The sequence below is a fragment of the Somniosus microcephalus genome, chromosome 22 (assembly GCF_052327205.1).
Source record: "Somniosus microcephalus isolate GS21.2 chromosome 22, FLI_Smic_1.0, whole genome shotgun sequence".
In the NCBI taxonomy this organism is placed as follows: domain Eukaryota; kingdom Metazoa; phylum Chordata; class Chondrichthyes; order Squaliformes; family Somniosidae; genus Somniosus; species Somniosus microcephalus.
Window position 1 is genome coordinate 64028888 of NC_141008.1, and position 26213 is coordinate 64055100.

General features: G+C 42.9%; 1 protein-coding gene across 3 annotated transcripts; it reads right to left on the minus strand.

The window, feature by feature from the left end:
* Positions 1-1426: 1426 nt before the first annotated feature.
* trarg1a (trafficking regulator of GLUT4 (SLC2A4) 1a) lies at positions 1427-23787 on the minus strand. Of its 3 annotated transcripts, none has more exons than XM_085964952.1 (3): positions 22808-23535; positions 15757-15889; positions 1427-5243 (listed from the first exon to the last, which is right to left on the minus strand). In XM_085964952.1, the coding sequence occupies exons 1-3, from the start codon at positions 23213-23215 to the stop codon at positions 5233-5235; spliced, it is 552 nt and encodes a 183-aa protein (XP_085821078.1). In that variant the 5' UTR covers positions 23216-23535; the 3' UTR covers positions 1427-5232. The 3 variants fall into 3 exon arrangements, with proteins under 3 accessions (XP_085821078.1, XP_085821077.1, XP_085821076.1); XM_085964951.1 differs by lacking the exon at positions 1427-5243 and adding an exon at positions 23688-23787 and having other exon boundaries at positions 15654-15889; positions 22808-23267; XM_085964950.1 differs by lacking the exon at positions 1427-5243 and having other exon boundaries at positions 15654-15889.
* Positions 23788-26213: the final 2426 nt, after the last annotated feature.

Here is a 26213-nt window from a genome sequence, read left to right on the forward strand (position 1 = left end):
TTGTTTTATTTTTATGTCAAACAGTGATGAACAAATTCTGTAGTTCATCCATGCGATCTTTAAATGTTTGTCATTGCCTAGCCAACTCGCGCCTCATACCATTGTAGTTTCCTTTATTTAAATTCAGGACCCTAGTCTCTGAGTCAACTACTTCACTCTCCATCTTAATGAAGAATTCTATCATATTATGATTGCTCCTCCTCAAGGGGCCTCACACAAGATTGCTAATTAATCATTTCTCATTACATAATACCCAGTCTAAGATGACCTGATCTCTAGTTGGTTCCTCGACATATTGGTCCAGGAAACCATCCTGTATACACTCTAGGAATTCCTCCTCCACAGTATTGTTACTAATTTGGTTAACCCAATCTATATGTAGATTAAAGTCACCCATGATAACTGCCGTGCCCTTATTGCACGCATCTCTATTTTCCCGTTTAATGCCATCCCCAACCTCAGCATTACTGTTTGGGGGCCTGTATACAACTCCCACTAATGTTTTCTGCCCCTTGGTATTTCTCAGCTCTACCCATACAGAATCCACATCCTCAGAGCTAATATCCTTCCATACTGTTGTGTTAAACTCCTCTTTAATCAGCAATGCGACCCCACCTCCTTTTCCTTTTTGCCTGTCTTTCCAGAATATTGAATACCCCTGGATGTTGAATTCCCAGCCTTGGTCATCCTGGAGCCATGTCTCCATAATCCCAATTATATCATATCCGTTTACACCTATTTGCACAGCTAATTTATCCACCTTATTATGAATGCTCCTTGCATTAAGACACAAAGCCTTCAGGTTTGTTTTTTTAACACTCTTAGACCTTTTAGAATTATTATTTACTGCGGCCATGTTTGATTTACACCCTTGATTTCTCTGACTGCCACTTTTGCTTTTCTCCTTCCTGTCTTTTGCTTCTATCCTTGCTTCCCTTTCCTCACACCGTTAAAAATTCAGTTACTCCTGAATACACCAGCCCTATCTTTTTCTGGCGTCTTTACTTGGGAACTAATGGACTCGTACCCCAACTTCACGCCATTACAGTGATTTCAATGCCGAGTCTATCGGCGAGAACTGCTACTGCACACCCCGTGGAGGAGCAGGGTATCTCTGTCAGCAACTTCCAGATTTCCACGTTTAGGTGTGTGGACGCCAGAAGTTGCTGACTGATTTACTCTGTTATAATGTCAGCGCTGATAGCTTCAGCATTATTCCTAGCTCACGATCTGGGCCATAGTCTGTGATGTTAACATTGTCGACGGTTATGGGACGGTCTCATTATCAGTCAGCTAAGAATACCAGTAATAACGTTTTGATAAAGGGTCCTTGCCCAAAAAGTTAATTCCTCTGTTTTTGTTTAAGATTTCAAGCATTTGCAGTTTTTTTTTGCTTTTTGGTAATAATGTTGTTTAATCAATGATGCAGTGTTTGAAATTTTATTAGCGTATTGGTGGGACATATTAGCAAAAATTTTACACATGCTTTTGTTAATGTAAGTCAATTGTAATTCACAAATAGTGACCGTGCATGTTACATTTTATTCCATCCCATGCAAAGTTATACAAAATAAGCGTATGTACACAGTTTTTCCTTTTCAACTTGCAAGAAAATAGTCAACAGACATATCAAAGCCCCAGGTCAAAGATACCAGTGGATTCATGCTTTAGCAGAGCTCTTGTGTGAATTCAGTCATTCACAGGAGATTTGGTCATATAACCTTATAGAATAGAACATTGCCATGCTTGTACATTGATCACAGTAAAGCAGTAACCATGACATAATGTAATAAAATCAACATTGAAGATAAACCTATTCCTACAGTATAGGAGAAGCCTAGAGGTATTTGCTTGAATAAAATAAAACATTTCAATGCAATGTGGGTTAGAACTTGAGTCTGAATTATGGATGGCGTTTTATAGTGGCAACTGACAAGCCAGCTCGAATGTACAGTTATGGACAAATAACCTACCAGATAATAATGCATGAAAAGGTGACCTTTTACCGTGAAGAATCGATGCATTGCATTCCCTTTGCTCCTGTTGGATTACTGTGATTCCTGTACAGTGGCACATGCAACAAGTGGTTTGTTGGAATGGCTGAGAAACTGTCATTTATCATGGGATTAGCTGATGAAAAAAAAACACAAGTCCCGAGATTTTGAATGCTTGGAACCGATCTTAATTCATTTCTATCAAGTGTTTATTGAATTGTGACATTCAGTTTGGGTGAGGAGTGGAGTCGATGCTTTCAGTAAAGGGAGCAGGAAGACACTCACAATAGTCAGTCACGCCAGCTTTATCTAAATTCGCCCAATATTTCGGAATAACGCAGCATGTCTGAATAATGAAAAATTAGCATTCAGCTCCTAAAGCTCTCGTACTTACTCTGGAGCGCGACCTTAGTTTATTGAAAAACCAAGAGCTACGTTGCAGGGCCCCATCAAGGTTAAAAATAGTAGGAGAGATGAGGTAAATCATGAAGTAGCAATTAGTTGCTGCCAAGCTTTAAAAGCCCGTAGATCATAGGAGAGAGGGAATTCTGAGGGTAGGAAGGCATTCCATAGTTTTATGGAAAGAATGAATTAGAGGGGGAGACAGGGCAACGAGACTTGATTTTAATATAGCGAGGAGGGAATACATTTAGGACAGCATGTAGCATTGATACAGAAACCCGAAAGGTTTCCGTGAACAGTGACGTTGGAGGTTCGGAGTAGGCGAGGGGTTGCCTATCAGCTAAGTCTTTTCTTCTATTTTGCCCAGCAGTGTGAAAGAAGTGTGAGAAGAGCCTCCCTAGATATGCTTCAATTCAATACGAAATGCAATCTAATGTGCTACTGCTACTTATCGCCTTGTTAAAATGTGTTTAGTGAATCTTTGGGAAACAGGGTATTAAAAAAATAAATAAAGTGACTGACTTGCCAGGAAATAATGTTTTATGAGTCATTTTTTTTAATGCTTTAATCGTGCTGCCTTGTGATACATCCTGAATGCAGTTTAATACATGCAGAGTTGACCCAGGGGAAGCAGCCATTAAGGCTTAAAGTGTATTTTATATCTGGATTCTCGAGGAAATATGTGAACGTTAATGGATCTCTCAGTAATATCAAAAACAATAGATGGAATAAGTAGACATTAAAGGGATTAAATGAGTGTCAAACACAATAAATGGCCAGTCTGGCTCTCTATTAAGATATTGAATGAATTCAAAACATATACATGGGAAACCTGCAAGATATATGTGAGCCTAGTGAGACATCAACTAGTTTTAAAGGGGCAGGGACGGTTTTGGCCTCTGTACTGCCTTTACCAAAAACGAGGAGCAGTGAGCCACAAAACACTAATGACTTCTATAATCCTGCTGTAGAATTACAAATTAATACCTTTGTCACACCATCCTGTGCAACGGCTGATACCAGTCTTCACCGATAATATCAATGAGTCTCTCATAGTCGCAGTGTAATCCCTAACCCTAACCCTAAATGCAGTGCCTCCCACATCCCAAGAACACATTTAAAATAAAACTTCTTTAGCGTTTGTTTTCATGTGTGTATTACAAAAACAAAATGGAGGGTACAGGGTTGTAATTTTACCTCGGTGGCTTAAACTGCCATCTGAGAGGCTGGAGTACACGACCCCATCAGCCATCCATAACTCTGTACTTACTGCCCTAATGGTTAACGATGGAAGTGTACATTTACACATAGTCCACTTATATTACCAAATAAGTGCATGACAGCAGGAGCGGCCCCCACCCTAGCTTCTGGGCCACAGTGTATGCTGAGATTTCGAGATGCACACTGCCGTAACAGTGCAGCAAATACCCACTTCAATTCTTCGGGTGGGGAGAGGGTAACTTTTCATTAATGTGGGTGGGGGAATTAATCGTACCAACTTTGCGAGTGGCTTTAGCAAATTGCCGCAATTAAATCACATCCAAATGGTGCTTAATAAGTATGTAATGTAATTAAGTTAATAAATAAACTCAGATTTAACTCCATGTGAAATCCTCTATATATGCAACTGAATATATTTAATTCAACATATTTGTGTGACTAATGGTGTGTTTATGTGAATTTTATTGGAACTGCTCAGCCAATCAGAATGTACTTAATTCTAATGACTCCAAAATCAATTCCCCTCCCCTGCTCCAAACATTATGTTTTCATAACTGTTGTTTTGGCCAGTCCCTAATTCAAAATAAATTAGGTGCAAAGATTGATTCTTCTGTAGGCCATTTTTCAGCTTCAAAAAACCTTCCTTTTAAAATGACAGTTACTTTTAATCAATAAAGTCCCTTGAATTGTACTTTTGAGTTTAATCATCCCCCCTCCCCCCCAATATATTGCCAAGCAAGTAACAGTCCTGTGGCCCACAGATTGCTTCTCAAGTACAATCAATCATTTTGTGAAAATTTAAAAACAAATTAGAAAGAGCTAAAATATTTGGACAACACTCATTCACTTGGCGAATACAGCCACAAAAACACTTATAATACAACAACGAACTATATGACTAATAAATCTGTGCCCACAGATACCTCAACCACTTAACTCAGTCGTGATACGTTCATATTCCGCATGCGAGTGGTAATTTTTTTCATCAAAAGTACAAAATCCTGCTATTTACCAAAACTAGTGTCACAGTCCCCAGTAACCGATGGTATAAATGTTGGTTCGCTTCTCAGTTCCAATTTCTTCAATTCTCAGCTTCTTTTCTCTATTTCTTTTACTGTATGATTTATACTTTGCCGCTGGCAGGTTTTAGCTCCACAGACAACACGCTGTCCTTTCCCTTTGTACAAAAAAGGGCAAAAAATCACAGTGTGCACTAAAGAGTTTTTGTGCAATAACATGGAAAAGGATTGGTAAACATATTTCCTAAAATGGTAAGAAGTTTCTCTGCTTTCAGGCGCATGCACTTGTGCCATTCCTAACAACAAGGATTCTGAAGAGCTGTCCTCTTTTCAGGTTGGAGTTGGCTGAATAGCTTTGACATCTATTGAAAGACATCAAGGGGTTCAACTGAAAGTAATGTTGTTTCCAGCACTCGTTATGCTGAGGTGGAAGTGATGCACATCGAGCTAAATTGGAACGGCTAGGTAGCTCTTGCTGAAGACCCTCCATCTTGTTCTGGAGTTGGCAAACTGGATTTTCCATAAAGAGACAGACTTCATCTAGTTAAGTCCCAAAAGGTACTAATCCAAACCCCTCTTGTGGTGTGGCATGTTTTCTACATACTAACTGAAAGAAGCATAAAGAAGACATTAGAAGTTACTTCAACAAAATATGTTCTAACTTATTGATTCATATTTGTTTCCAAGAAATTCCTGTTGGTTACATTGAGAATAATGGAGGGATGATAAGTTGGTCCTTTAATAGACAGATTCAGATGGGATCATAGCTTATAAGATTAATTTTCAAAGGCGTCAAAATCTGTTTTCTTTTGAGGGGGGGGGGTACAGGGAAAAAGACACTCTTGGGTTCAATCCCCCAGGACCCTCACTAAGTGCCGCTTGGTTCCCCAGACACCGATCCTGTGGTTGGCAGCTGAATGTAAGACTGTTAGGAACTGTTTTTAGTGAGGGTTCAGGCGCCAGTCTTGATGAATCCTGCCAGGTTTTAGTTTGGATTGCAGGCAGCTGGGTACACAAGACTCAGCACAGTGGAAGACCGTTTCAAGGGATGGATGTGCAGAAGAACCACAGTGTACTGAGGGACACGATCATATGACGAGACAGCCTCAAGCACAGCATGCTTTTAAGGAGCACTTGCTTCACACTTCATGGTGTTAACATGGAATTGCTTGTCAGCTAGCATGTGAATGTGGGATGTCATGGCACTGAGCCATACTGCTATGGCAGGCACGGCACATTTAGCAGCTTCATGTTAGAAATGGGTCCTGTGGCCCACTGGGCTCAAAGAAAGCACAGTTTAGCTTTCAGACACTGCCAGCTCCAGCGGCCTAAGGTCATCATAAAAACAGATATTTCTCTTGGGGCGAAAAATTGAGTCGCGCCCCCTCTGGGGTGCTAACTTCGCTGGAGTGCTACTTCCCAGAAAAATTAGCGTCCCCGCGACCGAAATTGAGTGGTAGCGCCCTAAGAGGGAAGCGGTGTGCTACTGGAAGCGCCCCACCTCCCTCTTGGGGCGCTGCGAGGGAATATTGCAGCACGTCGCGCTGCGGTATTGCAGGCCTTCCTCCCCTTCTTAGAGGTGAGGCGCCTTGTGCAGCACGACCCGGGGCCCAGCTGGGCCCCCGGGGATCGGGAGTGCCGGCATAAGAGTCCGGCACTTGAGAAGTGCCGGGCTTGTGGAGCGCAGCCAGCACTGGGGTGGGGGGGGTGCGGGGGGTGGGTAAGGAGGTCTGGGGGGGGTGCGGGGGGTGGGTAAGGAGGTCTGGAACGGGAGCGCAGGCAGGTGCTGACAGGTGGCCAGCAACAAAAATGGCCGCCTGGCATTGCCTTTAAATAGCGCCGCCCCAGCCGCAGGTAGGCCCCCTTGACCCCGTCGGACATAGCGTCCGGCAGTAAGTCAGGGGGCGCTACCAAAGATCGTGGCTGGGGCACGAGTGGGGTGCTGCGCACGGCGATTATGTCATTGCCGGCGGCGCAGCGCCGCAGGGTGCTAACGGTTAGCGCCACCGCTAACCTCCCGCTGAATTTTGCAGGAGGCGTTGGCAGCGCCGCGCCGGACGCGTGTTGCTTTGCACCCCGATAGCGCCCTCTTAGGGCACTAATGGGAGGTGCAAAGCAACCGAATTTTTCCTCCTTGGTCGTTTAAACCCCGTGATTAGATTGATCCTTTTAATCATATGCTATCTATTTTTTAAACAAACTAGTATGTGATATATATATGAAAGGGGATTCCCTCTGTTTGCTATTTGTAGTGAAATCATAGACAAGAATATTAAAAACAAAAGCAAAATACTGCGGATGCTGGAAATCTGAAATAAACACAGAAAATGCTGGAAATACTCAGCAGGTCAGGCAGCATCTGTAGAGAGAGAAACAGAGTTAACGTTTCAGGTCAATGACCCTTCGTCAGAACTAGAAAAAGTTAGAGATGTAACAGATTTTAAGCAAGTGCAGGGGCAGTGAGAGGGGGGAGGGGAGGAAAGAACAAAAGGGAAGGTCTGTGATAGGGTGGAAGACAGGAGAGATTAAATGACAAAAGCTATAATACAGTACAGGTAGTACAAAGCAAAAGGAGATGGCAATGGGACACGTAAAGAAACAAAAGATGAGTCTAGAAGAGGTGTAAATGGGAATGGCAGAAACATCAACAACTGCCATGTGAAAAGATAGGGGCAGAGGTTATGGTCTGAAATTGTTGAACTCGCTGTTGAGTCCAGAAGGCTGTAAAGTGCCTAATTGAAAGATGAGGTGCTGTTCCTTGAGCTTACGTTGAGCTTCATTGGAACAGTGCAAGAGGCCGAGGACGGAGAGGTCAGAGTGTTAAGAATATTAAAAACATGTTTAGGACAAATAGCAAACACCGGAAATCTTTTACCTGTATTATTAAGTTAGGTTGGAGGTTTTAGATCTGTTTTTGTGGCAGTGTCAGCTCTATGGTTTTGCTGTGCATGCTGCAGCATTAGCTACTGAGATGGCATTACTTCAAATTTAATTAAGACATTTTCCTAAGTGCAAAATGTACTCTGTTATATTAGAATTAATGGGAGAAAGTACTTTAAAAACCCATAGTACTTCCCTCTTAAATGCTATAAAAAAAAAGTCACAGCGTCTCCTCCGTGAGAGCAAATATTCTTCATCTGGTGTACCAGCAACTTCATGGCGATCTGCCATGTTGGCTCTTCTGGATAAGAGTAGCTGAGGTGACCCGTCTCACAGGTCTGTTTCTGGCTGGATCCCACTGATCTACGCCACAAATTGGCATCCCTCCCACTTCTGCATGCTGATCTCAGTGCTCAAGTGTAAATGTAACATTTAGGGCTGGATTTTCTCAGTCCCGAGGAGGCGGGTATCGAGGCGGGACCGCCAGGAAAGTTGCAGAATTTGGGGGTGGGTGGCAAACCCGCCCCCAATCCGTCTCCGTGCCCTCTTGCCAGGAGGCGGGAAGCCGTCCTGCCCCGGGCCCCGTCTCCTTGGATTAAAGCCTATTAACTGCCTGTTAACAGGTAGTTAACAGGCAGAAAATAGGATTATCCCCATTTTTTCATGCTGAAGTGTGGGCCTCCCGCCCTGGGGGAACCCTGCCGGGGTGGAGGAGTCGAGTAGGAGGTCTGCGGGGATCGGAGGGGTCTGAAAGTGCAATGTAAAGGTGAGTGATGGGTGCAAGTGTGGAGTGGTAAGTATGTGAGGTGAGTGTAAAGTGTTAGAAAATGTTCACTTACCTTTGTTTCTACCTACAGCCTTCAGCCGCTGTGGAGCCAGAGTCCCCGACATCTCCATTGTAGAGATCACAGACTGGTTGTTGCATCCTCCGATCCAACAGCCAGCTGATTTCTGCAAAGTAGAAAGGTTTGATGAGTCCTGAACACAAGGGCTCATCAAACTATACAGAATGTTAGTGTTTGACAGCTTCACAGAGCTGTCAAATGATGACATTTCTTCTTTCAAAAGTTCTTGACAGATGACATGTCATACGTTGACGTGCTCTGTCACTGATTTCCCCCTAATTGGCCTGCTGAGCCCGCAGGGCGGGCTTAACAAGATCAATCAGGGGAAAATCCCGCTGGTTGGCCAGAAGCTGATGGAGCAGCAGCCCCGCCTCCAAAAGCTTCCCATTCAGAAAATCCAGCCCTAAGTGTCAGTTGGATGTTCCGGCAGTGCAGCGAGAACTCTCCCTGACAACAACACGGCAGCTTTTGATTAAAGGTTTTCAGACCGCCCCAGCCAGTTGTCATAAACAGCACAAGATCTCATCATCTCGTTCTCCTTTCTGCCAACTCCCGAAACTGTTTGACTAGTGAGACTGCCTGAAGCTAGCCTCTTACAATGCCTGTCTGAAACCTCCCTAACGTGGTGAACATCTAACATTTTCCTGTTACAGCGCTTGATTGATTAAAATCTCAACACTCAAGTTGCTCACTGTTCAAAATGAGAACAATCTTGGTCCACAAGACACTTCACAACCCCATGGTAATGGCAGTAAAATATTAAATAAAACAAATCCTTGCTGCACTAAAATGGTAAGTAGGTGGAACGGAAATCTTTGAAAAGGCATTACAATGCAATGGAATCTTGCTCTGATCTCTCTGTGTTGCTACAGACGGAAAAATTTAAAGTGTCCAATAATGGGCCAGAATTTACTAACACTGGCGAAACAGTGGCGAAATGCCATTTGTTAGACTTGCCCTTGCTCGTTTAATTTCCATGAGACTTTGTACTGCAAATTGCTGTAAGTGCGAGATGAAAACAGCTCTGCACCCTCTACAGGGCATCTGGACCTGTGTGAATAGAGCAAGCAACTGTGTATCGCCTTAACCAATCAGATGAAGGATTGAGGATTGACCAGCGCGGAGTCTAAACCAGGATGTGTAAGTTAGATTAGATTCTAATGTCAAATCAGGTACAGAAAGCAAAATAAAGAGAGGGAAAGAAAGATTGGATTAAGAGGAAATAAAGCATATGGGATCCTGGGCTTTATAAATAGATGCATAGAGTACAAAAGCCAGGAACTTATGCTAAACCTATATAAAACAGTAGTTTGACCTCAGCTGGAGTACTGTGTCCAATTCTGGGCACCACACTTTGGGAAGGATGTGAAGGCTTTGGAGAGGGTACAGAAGGGATTTACTAGAATGGTTCCAGGGATGAGGGATTACAGTTACGTGGATAGAATGGAGAAGTTGGGGTTGTTCTTCTTTAGAGCAGTGAAAGCTAAGAGATTTGATAGAGGTGTTCAAAATCATGAAGGGTTTAGGTAGAGTAAATAAAGAGAAACTGTTTCCAATTGCTGAAGAGTTGATAACCAGAGGGCACATATTTAAAGTGATTGGCAAAAGAACCAGCGGCGACATGAGGAAAAACGTTTTAAATGAGCGGTTAGGATTTGGAATGCACTGTTGGATAGGGTGGTGCAAATAGATTCAATAGTAGCTTTCAAAAGGGAATTGGATAAATACTTGAAGGAGAAAAAAATTGCAGGGAAATGGGGAAAGAGCGGGGGAGTGGGACTGACTAGGCTGCTCTTCGAAAGCGCCGATGCAGACTTGATGGGCCAAATGGCCTCCTCCTGCACTGAATTATTCTATGATTCTAAGAGGGAGAAAAAAGAGACAGAAAGAAAAAGTAAAAAATTATATATATTTAAAAAAATCTCCAACAACAATTAAAAGCGGAAGGAATGAAACCCCACATGTAAATGTTAATTTTCAGTGCCAGAGAGGTTGTTTGGCAGTAATTAAGACCTATTAGGCCGTTAAAAAGGATACTTAAGACAGAAATGGGCAAGCCCTAACTTTTTGTGGCGAGTTTAGTTAATATCTACCGTGCAAATACAGGAACTTCACACTATTCAATACATTTGAATGGTGAGTCAGACAGCAAGGTGTCGTTTTTGGGAAGCTAACAGCGGAGTGGTGCATCTCAGACAACATCTGTATTTACACCTTTAACCATGCATCTGCCCTCACCTGAAGTTGTTGTGCGATTTGTGCTTAAATAATGGTGAGCACTGTTAGCCTCACCGTTATTTTGACAGTAAATTCTGGCCTGTTATCTTTTGATCTACAGTCGAACTTGGGAAAACTGACAACTGGAAAACACAGCCATCTTGAATCTGCCTTGTGATGTCACCCACGGCAGTGCATTTGTTATTCCCACTTCATTGTCCCCACAGATCAAGCAGTGCTCAGAAAAAGCCTTTGTTCAAAACAACATCCAAATCAGTGAGCACCAGTTACTACAGGCCGATGACGGATGCGATTAATTCGCAAACCAATCTCAGCGCTCAGAAAAAATGCTGTGGCTCAAGACACAACAGGCAATTTTTAAAGATCTTCGATGGCGTTGCTCGCAATAAGATGTCAGATACATTGTTTTGACATTCCTATGAGCACATAGATGTTTTTAGCATTGGGTTCTTTGGCTTATCTTCCTTATTGATAAAGAATTAATATATGTTTAAAAAATGATTTGCACTGTGATATTAATGTTGAGGACTAATTCTAGTTATATGTTTGCAATGTCATTAGAAGAAACTAGCAGCTTCCCTGAAATCCTTAGTTGCTTCTTGATTTATGTTCATAGATAGGTATCTGCATTAAGAAAACAGCAAACCTCTTTCTTGTAGTTGTTTCTAATGTAACTGTTCTGCTTGAAGTACAAGAGCTGAAACCTCTACTTCTTTGTAGTAAGTATCCCGCTGGGGGCAATGCGTTAAACACACTGCAAGCCTCTTTTCCTTGCAGCGGGTATCAAGGATATCATCCAGAGGCCGCAAGAGGCAGCAAAGAGAAGTGGATGGTCAGCCAGAAAGAGGAGGGATGGCCACAAAGAGGCGAATAGTAGCGGGAGTTGGGTGGGAAGCGCATTGTCAATGAAGAGTAAGGGAGAGGCAGCGATGAGGAGTGGGGCAACAAGCAGATGCGGCGAAGTCAAGTGGCGAGCCAAGAAAAAGCTAGCCAGTTGGCGGATAAAGAAAGTTTCCAGCAGAGCAAGTTGACCCGTGCGACAGTGCCACCACTGGTAGCAGGACTGAAAGGCAAATATAATGGTAATTTTAACAAGCGTTACAGAATTACCGATTAAAAGCAATAGGAGCAGACGTTACCAAATGTCACAAGGCATAAAGAAATCATGATACAGGGAGTAAGAAAGTGTGACAATAGGAAGTTTGTGCAGTTGCAAGAATTTTAATATATTACTTATAATGATGTAAGGGCTCTGTCTTTATTGAAACATACCATTTCTGTAAGATTTGATCCCATTTAAGGTCAAATATATTCTACTGAATTTCCCCATTATCCTAAAAGTTATAAAAAGAGGTTTCTATCTACTGGTTTGTGTCAGTTGTAACAGTATTAAGTTCTTTAGACAGGGTATTGTGTACAAAACTCTCCCTTATGTGACCATCAAGAACATTGGGCTGACAGCATAGTCCCTACTTAAACAATCAGTTTGAAACTTCACAATGTCAGATCAGGGAGAGTTCAATACAACACATCAGCTCCTTGACTGCCTCTAACCAGCAGTTCAATACAGTAAGAAGAGAAATCTGAAAGGTGCCAATAAGTACACAGGTATCTAACTCCCTTACAGCATTGAGACTATAGGACAATTTTGTAAGAGTGAGGCTGCCCAATCTCTGGCCCTAAGACCACATCCAGCCCCAAGCCAGCTGGTCCTCGAAGCCCAAGCACCTCAGCCCTATTGCGCTTATAGTTCTTGCTCACTGGCTTGTCTTATTTGAATTTTGTCAGCCTGGAGACTTGGCAATGGCGGTTTTTCATGGTATTGCCTCATTAAACATAAATCAGAATATCAAATTCTGTCAGTATCTGCAACTTGAGACATATGAAAATTAACGGAAACATTGATATGTGACTGCCCCCCCGCCAACAAGGCTCCATCTTATACACCTCTGTTATTCACAAAGATAAAAGCTTGGCCACTTTTGTTGTAGAATATAATTCCACTTAAATAACATTATTCAGAACTTGATAGGTTGATTGACCAAGAGGAGCAGTTTGTATCTTCTCAGTTTCAACTTCTACCTTTTTAAAATTTATTCTCAGGTTGTGGGCGGCACTGGCAGAGCCACATTTATTGCCCATCCCTAGCTGCCCTGATGTGTAATGGGCCTTCTCCTAGAGCCACTGAAGTACTTGTGGTGATGGTGCTTCCACAGTGGCGTTAGCTAGGATATTCCAGCATTTTGGCCAGCAACGATGAACGAATGGCTATATATGTTCAGGCCAGGATGGCGTGTGACCGAGAGAGCGTTTAGCAGCTGATGGTGTTGTTGCTTTCATCCTTTTTTTTGATGGCAGAGGTCACAGGACTGGGAGGTTCTGTCAAGGTAAGCCTGGAGAGATGCTGCAATGCATCCTGTAGACCATACATCTTGCAGCCACAGTGGTGGTGGAAGGGGTGGATATTAAGTTCAGTAGCAGGGTGCTGATTGAGCAGACTGCTTCATCCTAAATGGCAGCAAATTTCTTGAGTGTCGTTGCAGCTGCACCCATCCAGTGAGTATTCCATCACATTCGTGATTTGAGCCTTGTAGATGCCGGAGTGACATCGAGGCGTCAGAAAGTGAGCCACTCGTCTCAGAATATCCAGCCCCTGCCCTGCTTTTGTAGCCAGTGTTGATATGGCTGTTTTTAAAAAATTCATTCACGGGATGTGGGCGTTGCTGACAAAGCCAGCATTTATTGCCCATCCCTAATTGCCCTTGAGAAGGTGATGGTGAGCTGCCTTCTTGAACCGCTGCAGTCTGTGTGGTGATGGTACTCCCACAGCGCTGTTAGGGAGGGAGTTCCAGGATTTTGACCCAGCGACGATGAAGGAACAGCGATATATTTCCAAGTCAGGATGGTGTGTGACTTGGAAGGGAACAGTTAATGGTCATCCCCAGGAGATTGCAGGTGCAGGACTCGGCAATGCTGGTGCTGTTGAAGGTCAGGAGGTGGGTGTTTGTGACTTTTCTTGTTGTGGATGATCATTTACAGACACTTGTGTGGCACAAATGTTACCTGCCATTTGTCAGTCCAAGTCTGGATATTGTCCCGCTCCTGCTGTAGTCAGGCAAGGGCTCCATTATCAGAGACATTGTGAATCAAGCTGAATCTTAGGCTGCTCTGTCTCATTTAATTCAAAACTCTGTTTGTATTTATTAATTTGAATCATTTAACTCTTTGACACAGAGTTTTAACCTAGACATCACATTGTAATCACACTCGGAAGCTGGCAACCCTGGAAATACTTTCCATATTGCAAATCATGTTTAACTAACTTGACTGAGTTTTTTGATGAAGTAACAGAGAGGATGATGAGGGCAATACAGTTGATGTGGTATACATGGACTTCCAAAAGGCATTTGATAAAGTGCCACATAATAGGCTTGCCAGCAAAGATAAACCCATGGAATAACAGGGACAGTGGCAGCATGGATACAAAATTGGCGAAGTGACAGGAAACAGAGAGTAGTGGTGAACTGTTGTTTTTCAGACTGGTGTTCCCCAGGGGTCGGTACTAGGATCACTGCTTTTCTTGATATATAAATGACGTGGACTTGGGTGTACAGGGCACAATTTCAAAATTTGCAGGTGACACAAAACTTGGAAATATAGTGAACAGTGAGGAGGATAGTGATAGGCTTCAAGAGGACATAGACAGGCTGGTGAAATGGGCGGACACGTGGCAGATGAAATTTAACACAGAAAAGTGCGAAGTGATACATTTTGGTAGGAAGAATGAGGAGAGGCAATATAAACTAAAGGGTACAATCCTAAAGGGGGTGCATGAACAGAGAGACCTGGGGGTATATGTGCACAAATCGTTGAAGGTGGCAGGGCAGGTTGAGAAAGCGGTTAAAAAAGCATACGGGATCCTGAGCTTCATAAATAGAGGCATAGAGTACAAAAGCAAAGAAGTTATGATGAACCTTTATAAAACACTGGTCCGGCCTCAACTGGAGTATTGTGTCCAATTCTGGGCACCGCACTTTAGGAAAGATGTGGAGGCCTTAGAGGGTGCAGAGACGATTTACAAGAATGGTTCCAGGGGTGAAGGACTTCAGTTACATGGATAGACTGGAGAAGCTGTGGTTGTTCTCCTTGGAGCAGAGAAGGTTGAGAGGAGATTTGACAGAGGTGTTCAAAACCATGAGGGGTCTAGACAGAGTAGATAGAGAGAAACTGCTCCCATTCGCAGGAAGGGTCGAGAACCAGAGGACACAGATTTAAGGTGATTGGCAGAAGAACCAAAGGCGATATGAGGAAAAACTTTTTTACGCAGCGAGTGGTTAGGATCTGGAATTCACTGCCTGAAAGGGTGGTGGAGGCAGATTCAATCGTGGCTTTCAAAAGGGAATCGGATAAGTATCTGAAGGAAAGAAATTTGCAGGGCTACGGGGAAAGGGTGGGGGAGTGGGACTAGCTGAAGTGCTCTTGCAGAGAGCCGGCACGGGCTCGACGGGCCAAATGGCCTCCTTCTGTGCTGTAACCATTCTATGATTCTATGATATTCCTACATTATAATGCCTTTATATGGCCTAATGGTTTGCGATGGTGTTTCTCTGCTTTTCTGATACAAAAAGAACAAGAAAAAACAATTTTAAATACAAGTAAAGCACAGCAAGTGGGAACAACAAAATACCCAATGGCTCGCTGTGAAATAACTGTCCCATTTCCACCTGGAAGTTGTCCAGTCAGCCTCACTCAAGCAAATCGAATTCCTATACTATTAATGGTGAGTATCCTCAATATACATCTACAGTTACAAGTAGTGAACAATTATTCAATGACTTGTTAAATGCAGTGCAGTGCAGTTATAATGGCAACCATTCTGGGAATAAAAAACCTTTGGATGTGAAATGTATATTAATGAAATTGCTCTACACTTACCAAGCACCACATCTGATTTATCATTTAATTCAGGGTTTTTTTTCGCTCATGGTCTAAGCTTTACAACAATGAATATCGATTCTACAAAATTATTTGAGATTAATCTGAGCAACATAGCATGGCTGTTGTATTTCTTTTATTATTAAATACAATGCTGATTTTATAAAAGACTATACATATACACAGTGCCTCAAACGTGGCCCATTTCTTAACCACCATTACCTCCATATTGGATAACACAGTAGGTGACTATGACGAGTACCCCCAGGACTATTGCTACTATACTCAGTAATCTGGAGAGATGTCCCAGTCTCCTGGCTCCATCCGTGTCACCTTGTTGTAAACTGTTTCTAGACTATTGGTGAATAAATAGAAACAAATATTAGATTTTTTTAAAATACAGTTCAAATGGTGAACAACTCTGTTTCGCGAGGTAGCTAAATGTGGGTTACAGCTATAACTTGACACTCTTGAACACTTGTAAGTAAAACCAATCAAATACAGTCCTACTAGAAAAGTCCAACATGTTATTGTTAAAGCACAAATCTTGGAGGGTTTCCAGTATCAATAAAGGACAGCGAGGTGAGGAAGAGTTGTAAAACTAAGCCTGTTTGGTCTTGAATTATCTTTGTAGCCACTTAAATATATATATTTTTAAAGGCTTGTTAATTTATTTTATGCTGGAGTCTGTGAACATTAATATTATAGTGTCCCCTTAATAATTGCATGCTTGTCAATTTCAGGTTCACTGATTTTAAAACATTTTAAATGGATGAGTGATCGCCCTATACTGGGGCTGATTTTAGAAGCAGCCCTTTACTAAATGGATCCAGGGTAATATAATTCAAAAAGGAAACCTTCAACGTAAATTGAAATTATATCATTACAGAACCTCAAACAGGGATCCTTATAATTGTATTTGCTCACAAATGTCTTTACTGTACAGCTTATAAAGGACCAGAAAAGGAGATAGGAGGTTAAACATTTTACAAAACTTATTATGTCACAATTTTCCAAACAAATTGCAAGTGGTTTACAAGGCTGATAGATAATTGATTTATTATAAGGACTGGAACTGCCTCTAGCATACTATGAAGCCCTGTTAGAGATGCATCAAGCTCTCAAGCCTTTTCTGGGATTTACAATTGTATTGATACAGTCTGTCATTCATTTAAAAAAAAAAACGATTCTAATATAAACATTTTAAAATTCCCCTACAGTGAGATTGGCCTTGTGATCTGAGCTGTCATTCTCCTGGTGATTCCCTGCTTCTAGGGATAGTAGAGGCACTGAGCCATAACACCTTTACGCCTGGCTGAATGTCCCTGCTGCTCAGCCTGCTGTCTGTACTGTTTATGCGGCATTTCTCAGATAGAACGAAGACATGCATTCAAATCATCAAATCACTTTCATTTTATAATTGGACTTGAATTTTTTACGGGATCACCAGGTGGAGGTTCAATCAATACAGAAGGACATTAAATGTTTTTACATGCTGCTAAATTACTATTGTTCAGTAGAATATATTCTGATGTATGTTACGCTCATCTCTATAGACTCGATCCTCAATATCTTAAAATTACTAACAGTATGATTTCAAAGTATACAGAAAATGATTCCTAAGCTGCTTGGTCTGCAAGTCCTCGTTCTTGCTCAGAAATGCTACAAACAGTACCACAGCATCAGATCACAGCCTGAGAGCATCCTGGCAGGCACTGAGATGCTATGACTCAGTCTTTCAGCCTCCCTAGTAGAAGGGAATGACCAGGGAAATTATGTTTCCGCCCACCAGGGCAGTCACAGGGTATGGGGAATTTGAATATGTTCACTTTAAACTCATTGATAAGAATTTAAAAAGAAAAAAAAATCTGGAGTTATATTAATATTAAAATAGCTCTCGGATAAAGCCATTAAAGAGGCTTACTGAGAAGTATTTCTTTAAAAGGGCATACCTATTTTCCCAAGAAAAATGTTCTTGAGAACTAGGTGGCTCTGTGGTTTATAACGCGCACTGTTCTTTCACCTCCGGGACCTGAATTTCAGTCCAGCCCAGATGTAAGTCTCAAATAGCAAAAGGGTCTTAAGTAAAGTGAGTTTATCTATTCTCAAACCATTGCCTAATGGGTACAAATTCATGGCATAAAACTCAGCATCAATCGGCGATCTCAAACAAGCCATTGGGATATTTGATGTGGGTAATGCAAATACCATTCTTTAGTGGAATATTTTAGGGACATAGAAAAGCCTTATCCTACCTCTAACCCATATTGTACTTAGCAGTGTTTGATACTGCTAAAAAGTGGAATTGTTAATTTTCTTTCCCAATACTGACATCCTTCATTTTGATTTGCTCAAAGTTTCACCCTGTCTCCCAGTTTTCCTGCTGAGTATTTCCAGCATTTTCTGTTTCTATCCCAGTTTCTTGGTTGTCCCAAAAAATATTCCTATAAAGGAGGATGCCCAAACAACATGGTTTCATACAGACATGTTGCCAACGCAGTGCGTTGGGTATATCAATATGGTGTGCCAAATAGTAGTAGGATAAAACTAATCTAATCAGCAGCTGGTAAGTATCCTTTTTCAACCAAACGTTCATAAAACTACAAGTGATTTTCCCACAGGTTAAACTTGGAAAGCAAGGCAACATGTGCCACTCTGGATCATTTTGATAAAGTTGATCAGACAGAACCCTCAGACTGTTAGTAGCCTGGGAGTAGGTTACCTCCCTAATCTCTCAATCGGGAATGGTGTTTGCTGCAAGTGGGCATCTACAAGAGCTAGGAGGCAAAAGAAGCAAAATGGGGAGTTCTTATAAACAGAATGTTTTTATAAGAAAGACTGATAACAGGAGTTTTGCTTTATGTGGTATTTTTAGTTGATTTTATCTTGTACATGATGTAAAATATAGATTTTATTAATGTCGGATACAAAATGTATGATTGCAGCTGGTCATGAGAAAGGGTGTGGCATGTTTGGCCAAGACACACAACACTGCATTAGAGATTAAATCAGGACTGGATGGTGCAGCCGGTTATTACAGTAAATCAATACACATTCATTACTGTAACATCACTTGAACCAAGTAGTCTGGTTTCACAGTTTTGCACTTTCTTGCAAGTTGTTAAAGAGATTGGGCAGGAGCTGCAGATCTGCATTAACAGTTCTGTTGCTGGACGTATGCTATAGCGTAGCAAGAGCTTCAATAGTGACCACTATTAAATTACAGGTGGTCTTAAAGGAGGTTTTCTGACTGGCTGAATATTATGGAAGCTCCTGTCAATAAATTTTCACTCAGCCTCACCATTAGTAATTTGTTCAGTTGAAGAACTGTGCAGTCAGGATGATCGACAAAAACCCACTGGGATTTAAAAACAGTGAACACAAATGGTTAATTTTAAAGGTGACATTGGGCTTGAGGCTGTGTTGTTTGTGCAGAATTTGGTACACTGGGGCAGTTCTTAACTTCACAACAGGATCCCTGGTGTGCTAAAATCTGCAATGAACCCGGGAGAACCTTCTTTCTTATGACTGACTACTCAGATTAGAATAAAATTAAACACTAATCAAGATGCAATTAAACAAAAGTGTAAGTTTGTTTTTAATTATACACATGAATATGTTTCGTTCTACAAATTAATTTTAAGTTGCAGAACTCAATTGTCCTTTATCCACCCAACTTTTCCACCCCGTTCCCTCCTCCTCGGGAGGCACTTGACTCCTTGATAGAGTACAGTTCCACAAACACTGACCAGCCTCTAGTATCTTACATTTTTTGAAGAGCCTTGGCAGTCATCACGCTATTTAACCATGAGGACATCACAGCCAAGTCTTCCAGTGCACATTTCAGCAGGGGTCACAGGGTAGCAATTAGGAGCAGGAGCCCTGGCTGGGTTTCCCTCTCTCTAACCGAGGGACATTAAGGCTAAATGTAATGCCTGAAATTTTCCGAGCCTGAAATGGGCAATTGTCAGTCAGGAATGATTCTGTTTTGTTAATGGGGAGGAGCAAGCATTGGTCGTACATTACCAACCACATCCTAACCTTCCCTTATTCTCTATGACCCAATAATAATTACTGCCTCACTAATATGATTATAAAATTGATAAAATTCAAATAGCTGTAAAATCCGTCTCTACACTTTTACGGATAGCTGAGGGATATTCAGCATAATTGCTTTGTCACTGGAGTAATATGTATTTAATCAACTTTTAATTTAACTTGTATGCTCAACTTAATCACCCAGAGACGGCCCTGAAAAATGTAAACATCTGAACAATTGATTTGTCTACAGGTCAGTCTGTAAAAAGGTTTATATCTGTGGTCAGAAGTCAGTTTACAAACATCAGATTATATTACATTTTAAATGGTAGAGCTTTACTTCAATAGGGAACTGCCAGCCTTTATTGTGCACCTGCCTGTCGGCAAAGTAAGCAAAAGCTATAACATGCTTCAACTGACATGTACTCTGTAACTGTAAACCAGCCGCATCATGCCATCTCTTTCCCTGTGGTTCCTTTTGAAATGTAGTGTTGACTTGGGTAATGCAGTGTTTTAGAGGCAGAATTACATATACTGTCTCTGTAAGCAACTATCAGAGTTGAGGGCAAATCAATGAAGGGCACATCAATGAATAACTATTCCAAGCACAGAATTCCAAATTTTCCAAATGGATCTCCATTCAATCCTGCTAAACAGAACAACTGAACTAACTAGTTTCTTCACTGACAAAGCAAGGACTGCACATTTTAGATGTCCAATCATATTTTTGTCAAATATATAGTTATTTGTTAAAGGAAGAAGGACTGATTGAGCACTCTCTACCCTCCAATTTCCATTCTTTTAAAAAAAATAGACATTATCAACCAGCCTTTAATAAGTATTTTCATTTTTTGCCATGTATTTTTAGTTTTGTGGAGCCCGGCCATTTTGAGTCGCTGCTGTCCTCCTGAGTCACTCTGGTGATGTAGTAATCTAAAGCCCGGAGGGGAAGGGGGGATCCAAAACCCCCTGAACTGGGAAAACAACGACTAACTGGACACACAACCAGGGCAAGATTGGGTGGCTTCAGATCAGAATTTGTGCTGAACACTGACTCCCACTAAAATAACTTGAGTGCCCTGGGACACAGAGTGACTTGCATAGCCCACACAATTAGAGAACCTTGGGAGGGCTACAGTAGAAACCCACAATAATGGGTCTCTATAAAGCTAAATATACCCTGCAAATATAAAGACGTTTTGTACAAAGCAGTGATATATTATTTTTAAGAGACAAATTGATGGATACTTTGTACAGGAAGGATTTCCCAGATCTTTGCATCTCCTTTTAAGTGCTTCTTCTGTTATCATTTGCTCGTTTCAATTGCTGAATGGGTAATTAAACTTAAGGGGTAGGAGGAGCCAAACAAACAAAGGAATATTTTTAAAAAATCAATTCAACCTAGTAAATCAAAAACAACCCAATCAGAATTGTGTCCCCTCCCCAGTTTTAAGGCGTTGGCTCTTGTTGAGGTATGGTTCCATGGGCAGGTACCCTCCAGTACCTCATCCAAGTCCCCATTTAACATGTGCGAGCCTAGAGAATTGAGTGCCAGCAGACGATGCCACAGAGGAGCCCAATCTTGGCCACGCCGGCTCATTTTTCCAGGAAGGGGGTGGGTGAGGTGGGGGGAGGAGAGGCGGGGGGCTGCTGACTGGATAGGGAGGAGGAGCAGGAATCCCCGTTGAGTTTTAGCACCCCCTGGCCTGGACCCTGAGGCCAATTGCTGCACCTGCTGACATTGGCGACCTATTCACAGCCAATAGGTCTACAGGCACTGTTACACCAGTGCATGTTCAGTTCGGATTCAGGGACAGCTGCCTGTATGTTAACAAATCTCTTCCGGTGGCAGGATTAGAGACCCAGATGGGTTTTTTTTTGCACCCCCCCCCCACCCCATGGGCAGATTAAAGGCTGTGGGAGTTGGTTGAGGGACTCCCAGAATCTGGAGGCAAGGCAAAAGCGTCTTAACGCGCCAGTATCAGCAGAGCTGCCGAGTTGCGGGTAAAAGGGACGTGACTGGCGAACAGCCCCACCCTCCGACTGAACTCACCCGCAGCTGGCAAACGGCATCACGTTATAACCCCACATCATCTGCTCTGCCAGCCGCATCCCTTTCTTAAAAAAATTGTATCTGCCGGCACTGTAACACTGAAAGAACACAGGTGCTGCTGTGTGTGGCCCTCCCCCCTCCCTCCCTCCCTCCCTCCCACAATCACACAGCCGCAGTGACAGAAGAGTGAACAGCGGATTTAATCCGCATCGCCTCCAGCTCGGATAACACGACCTGGGATTGACCCGAGTTGGGAAGCAGCGACTCACTCACTGCAGCCCAGCACTGCCGCCTCTCTGAAGTGTTGTTATCCGAACTGACACCGGCACACCGTGTCTTTTATTTCAGCTCTGCATAAACAACTGTAAAGATCGCTGCAACTTGTCCACATTTTTAAAAAATCTACAGACATTCAAACATTAAAACAGAAAGCACGCTGGTCTTAACTTGGGCACTATTTCTCTGATAAAGAATTTATTCCCGCAATGAATACTTCGCGATTCAAATTTTTTTTTTTTACTAAAGTGATTGTCGTCTTGGGAGAAATGTGTTTCCCACTGAGGGGACAATCTTTCCCAATTTAAAATCGGAAGTTTTCTTTTTTTTGTTTAAGAAAAATCCCGGTTCTATGTCCTTTATTTGTAAAAGAGCTCCCGTTGTTTCCACTACATTACCGAGCTCTTTTCCTGAGGGAATTGCCTCCCTGTTTTGTCAGCGTTCCCACCAGGGGCATCGCTTCAGATGCTCCCTCAAGGGGCGATGGCATCTTCTGGGCCGCCCACCGCTCCCAGGAGCCGTGCCCAGGTGTCTTCATTTCATGTCATAGACCCTCTTCTCCAGCACATTCGGAAACGTTGCTATTTAGGCATTTTAAGATCCAGTTGCTTTCTCCCTCGTGAGATGGTCTCACCAGAGGACACCTGGATTTGCCACGACTTACTTTTACCCCTTCACCCCACCCCACCCGGGGGAAAGTACAGGCCTGATCAAATTCACCCCTGCTTCAGCAAAACTTAATGGGACTGCAAAAGAGTGGAGTCCGGATGAGCTATATGCAGATTTCAGCTAAGCAAAAACGCTAAAAGAAGTGCCTTGGCAAACCAAGAGCGCTTGTTAAGGTAGAACTTTTGTTTTGCTGTTGCTGGCACATTTAGAAAGTTGCAGAAATCGCTGCCCACTTACCATGATAGAATAGACGAGTGCCACGATATTGAGGGGCCACATGAGGCAGAAGCAGGATATGATGGCCAAGATCAGGTAATCCCTGGGCCGGGATTGGTCCTGGGCGTTGGTGGTGGCTGTGGACGATGGTCTTCTCAGACTTGCCCGGGATGGGGATGCAGGAGGGACGCCGATCTTCGACATTGACTCCGAAGATACGCACTGCATGTTGTAGCCATTGGGCTCGGTCTCCACCACCTTCCCGCCCGGCGGGCTAACGGTGAACGACTTGGAGTTCTTGAGCCCATTCTCCAGGTTGCCTTCAGGAGTGCAGAGAAGCTTTTCCGTCTCCTGGTGGTCCTTGGGCAAAGCCGTGTCGCCAGCTCCGCTCAAGTTCTTCTGAAACTCGATGTCCGTGTTTATTGCCATCTTTACTCGCTCGAGGAGGTGCCAAATGTGTAGAGTGTGTTACAGTTTCATCCTCGGGGAGGAAGAGAAAAAAAGTAAAACATTAAAAAATAACGTTCGTAAAATAATGCCTGGAAGGTTAAGGGTGGTCCAAGCAGATTGCAAGGATGGAGATCCCCGCCAAGTAATGTATCCACCAGCCCTCTTTCTCACTGAAGCAGTGCCACACTCTGCGTGGAGACACTGGGGTCCCTCGCACTCGACCAACCCAAGGAGATGTTGTGGATTAGTCCATTCATATCCATCAGCATAAATAAACATGGCACGGTAAGAACGTTAATCTCCCTAAAACTGGCCCGCGGAGCCCTTTGCCCCTCTCCGGCTATCCTATTCGAATCAGCTCCGAGCCATTTTTTTATTTAAAAAAAATAAAAATGGGATTCGGCGTTGAAAAGTACTATCATTAAGTTCGCGCGTCCATCGCTCTACCTACCTGCGAATGACTTTGCCCAAAAGCTTTGTAACCAGCAGACAGCGAATGAAGTTTGCCGCCTGCCTGCTCCTTCATTTAGCGTACCATAGGGAATACATGCATTTAAAGCATTCATCTCTCCGACTCCAGTCTCCTTATTACACTTCCTCCCTCCCCCCTCCAACCCCCACTCTCAACTATTTTATTGCTCTGTGCATAATTCATACAATTGTATTTGCAGTGACGCAGAACATCCATTAAAATATAATCGATATCACAAATAATTTCCGCTAATGCATTTAGATGGCTAGGATCCGTTTAAAACTCCATCATTTGAACTAGCTGCAACAAAAAAATATATTATCCCAAATCTACATGATCAAAGTTAGTTTTAATGCGAAGTAAGTAACGATTTATTGGACAGAATTATAAGTGCCCTTATTTGATATGTGCTTGTCAAATACTCGAATTAGATTGGCCTCATTGACCACTGTTCCGGATTAAAGTAATAGATTGTAGTTTTGCAGGCAATGACATTCGACTTTACATGTGAAAAAGGTATAAGATTGCGACACCTATCGGAGTGATTTGAATTGAAAAGAAACCACTTGTCCACCCAAGTTTTCTTCACCTGGGCATGGGCTGTAACAGGTTGAGCTATTACCACTGAAAATAAATTTAAAATGCTTCAGTTGAGTGTTTAATCCAGTTCTGTTATGCCTTATTCTCCTTGACCTCTCTGCAGATGGTCAATCACACCAGCCTCCTTCACTGCGCCTCCTCCATGGCATTGCCTCACATGGTTCTGTTCCTACCCGCTCCAATGCAGCCAACAATGGATTCTCCTCCTGTGCTCGCACAGCTACCTCCAGTGTGCTCCAACACTCCATCCCTTGACCCCCTTCCTAAGCTTCGTTTTTATGTTGCCTTTTGCCGTCGGTAAGCAGAGGACCAGTTTTCATGTGTACAGTACGCCAACAGTGCCCAGGTCTCCACCACCAACTTTGATTCCACAACTGCCGTTACGCTGTCCAACCACCTGTCTGACATTAAGTCGTCGGTGAACAAGAACTTTCTGCAGCTCAACACTGACGGGAATGAAGCCATCCAGCTCGGTCTCTGCCAGAACCTCGGTTTCTTAGCCCCTGATCTCACCCCCCCCCCCCCGATGCCCACTTATGCTGAACCCAATGGTGCACAACCTCAGTGCCCTGTTCAATCTTGAACTGAGTTTCAAACACAACAACACCCATCACGGTGACTGCTTACGTTCACCTCTGTTTTAACGCCTGACTCTGGATCTAGCTCATCCCACTTGTTGCTGAAACACCCATTCATGCTTTTGTCTACAGATTCAACTCTTCCAACACCCTCCTCGTCAGCTTCCTGAACTCCAACCTCCATAGACTTCAACTCATCCGGAATGCCACTACTTGCATCTTATCCCACACAAAGTCCCACAATGTAGCATTCCCTCAGTACTGCATTGAAGTGTTAGTTTAGATTATGTCTCCAGAATGAGGCTTGAAGCCACAACTTTCTGCCTCAGAGGTGAGAGTGAGCTAAGGCTGACACCAAATTTTGTTTTCAAATCCTCATCTCCATCTCCAAATCCTTCTACAACTTGCTCCTCCTTAGCTCTACAACATCCAACCCTACATTGCCTGTGCTTGCCACTCTTCAATCTCTACTTTGTGATTCCCCCCTCCCTCAGCTCTATCTGGTGTGATTAACAGCAGTTATTTTGCTCCCACACTTGAATTTTCTTCCTAAATCATTTGCCTTGCTACAGACTCTCCCCAAATTCAAAAACCTCTTAAAAACCTATCTCTTCCGCAGTGCTTTTGCCTACTTCCCCTAATTTCCCTTCTGCAGCTTGTGTTGGACCTCCAATTGTGAAGCACTTTGGGATATTTTGCTAAGTTAACGTTATATAATGTAAGTTGTTTAAGAGGCAAGTGGTCTTGGAAAACAGCTGCAGCTAGGCAAAGCTTGCTCCACTTAATAAGCAGTATGAACACACTCAGTCCACTCATCTCCATTAAAGAAAAAGCTTGAATTTATAAAGCACCTTTCACATTCTCGGGACATTCCAAAGCCCATTACAACAACAAGTGGTTAGGATTTGGAATGCACTGCCTGATAGGGTGGTGGATACAGATTCAATCATAGCCTTTAAAAAGGAACTGTATAAATATTTGAAGGAGAAAAATGGGACCAGGACATTGCTGCAGGAATTCATCAGGGCAGTGTCCTAGGTCCAGTCATCTTCAGCTGCTTCATCAATGACCTTCCCTTCAGCATAAGGTCAGAAGTGGGGATGTTCGCTGATGACTGCACAGTGTTCAGTGCCATTCGCAACTCCTCAGATAATGAAGCAGTCCATGCCCGCATGCAGCAAGACCGGGACAACGTTCAGGCTTGGGCTGGTAAGTGGCAGGTAACATTCATGCCACACAAGTGTCAGGCAATGACTATCTCCAACAAGTGAGCGTCTAACCACTGTCCCTTGACATTCAATGGCATTACCATCGCCGAATCCCCCAC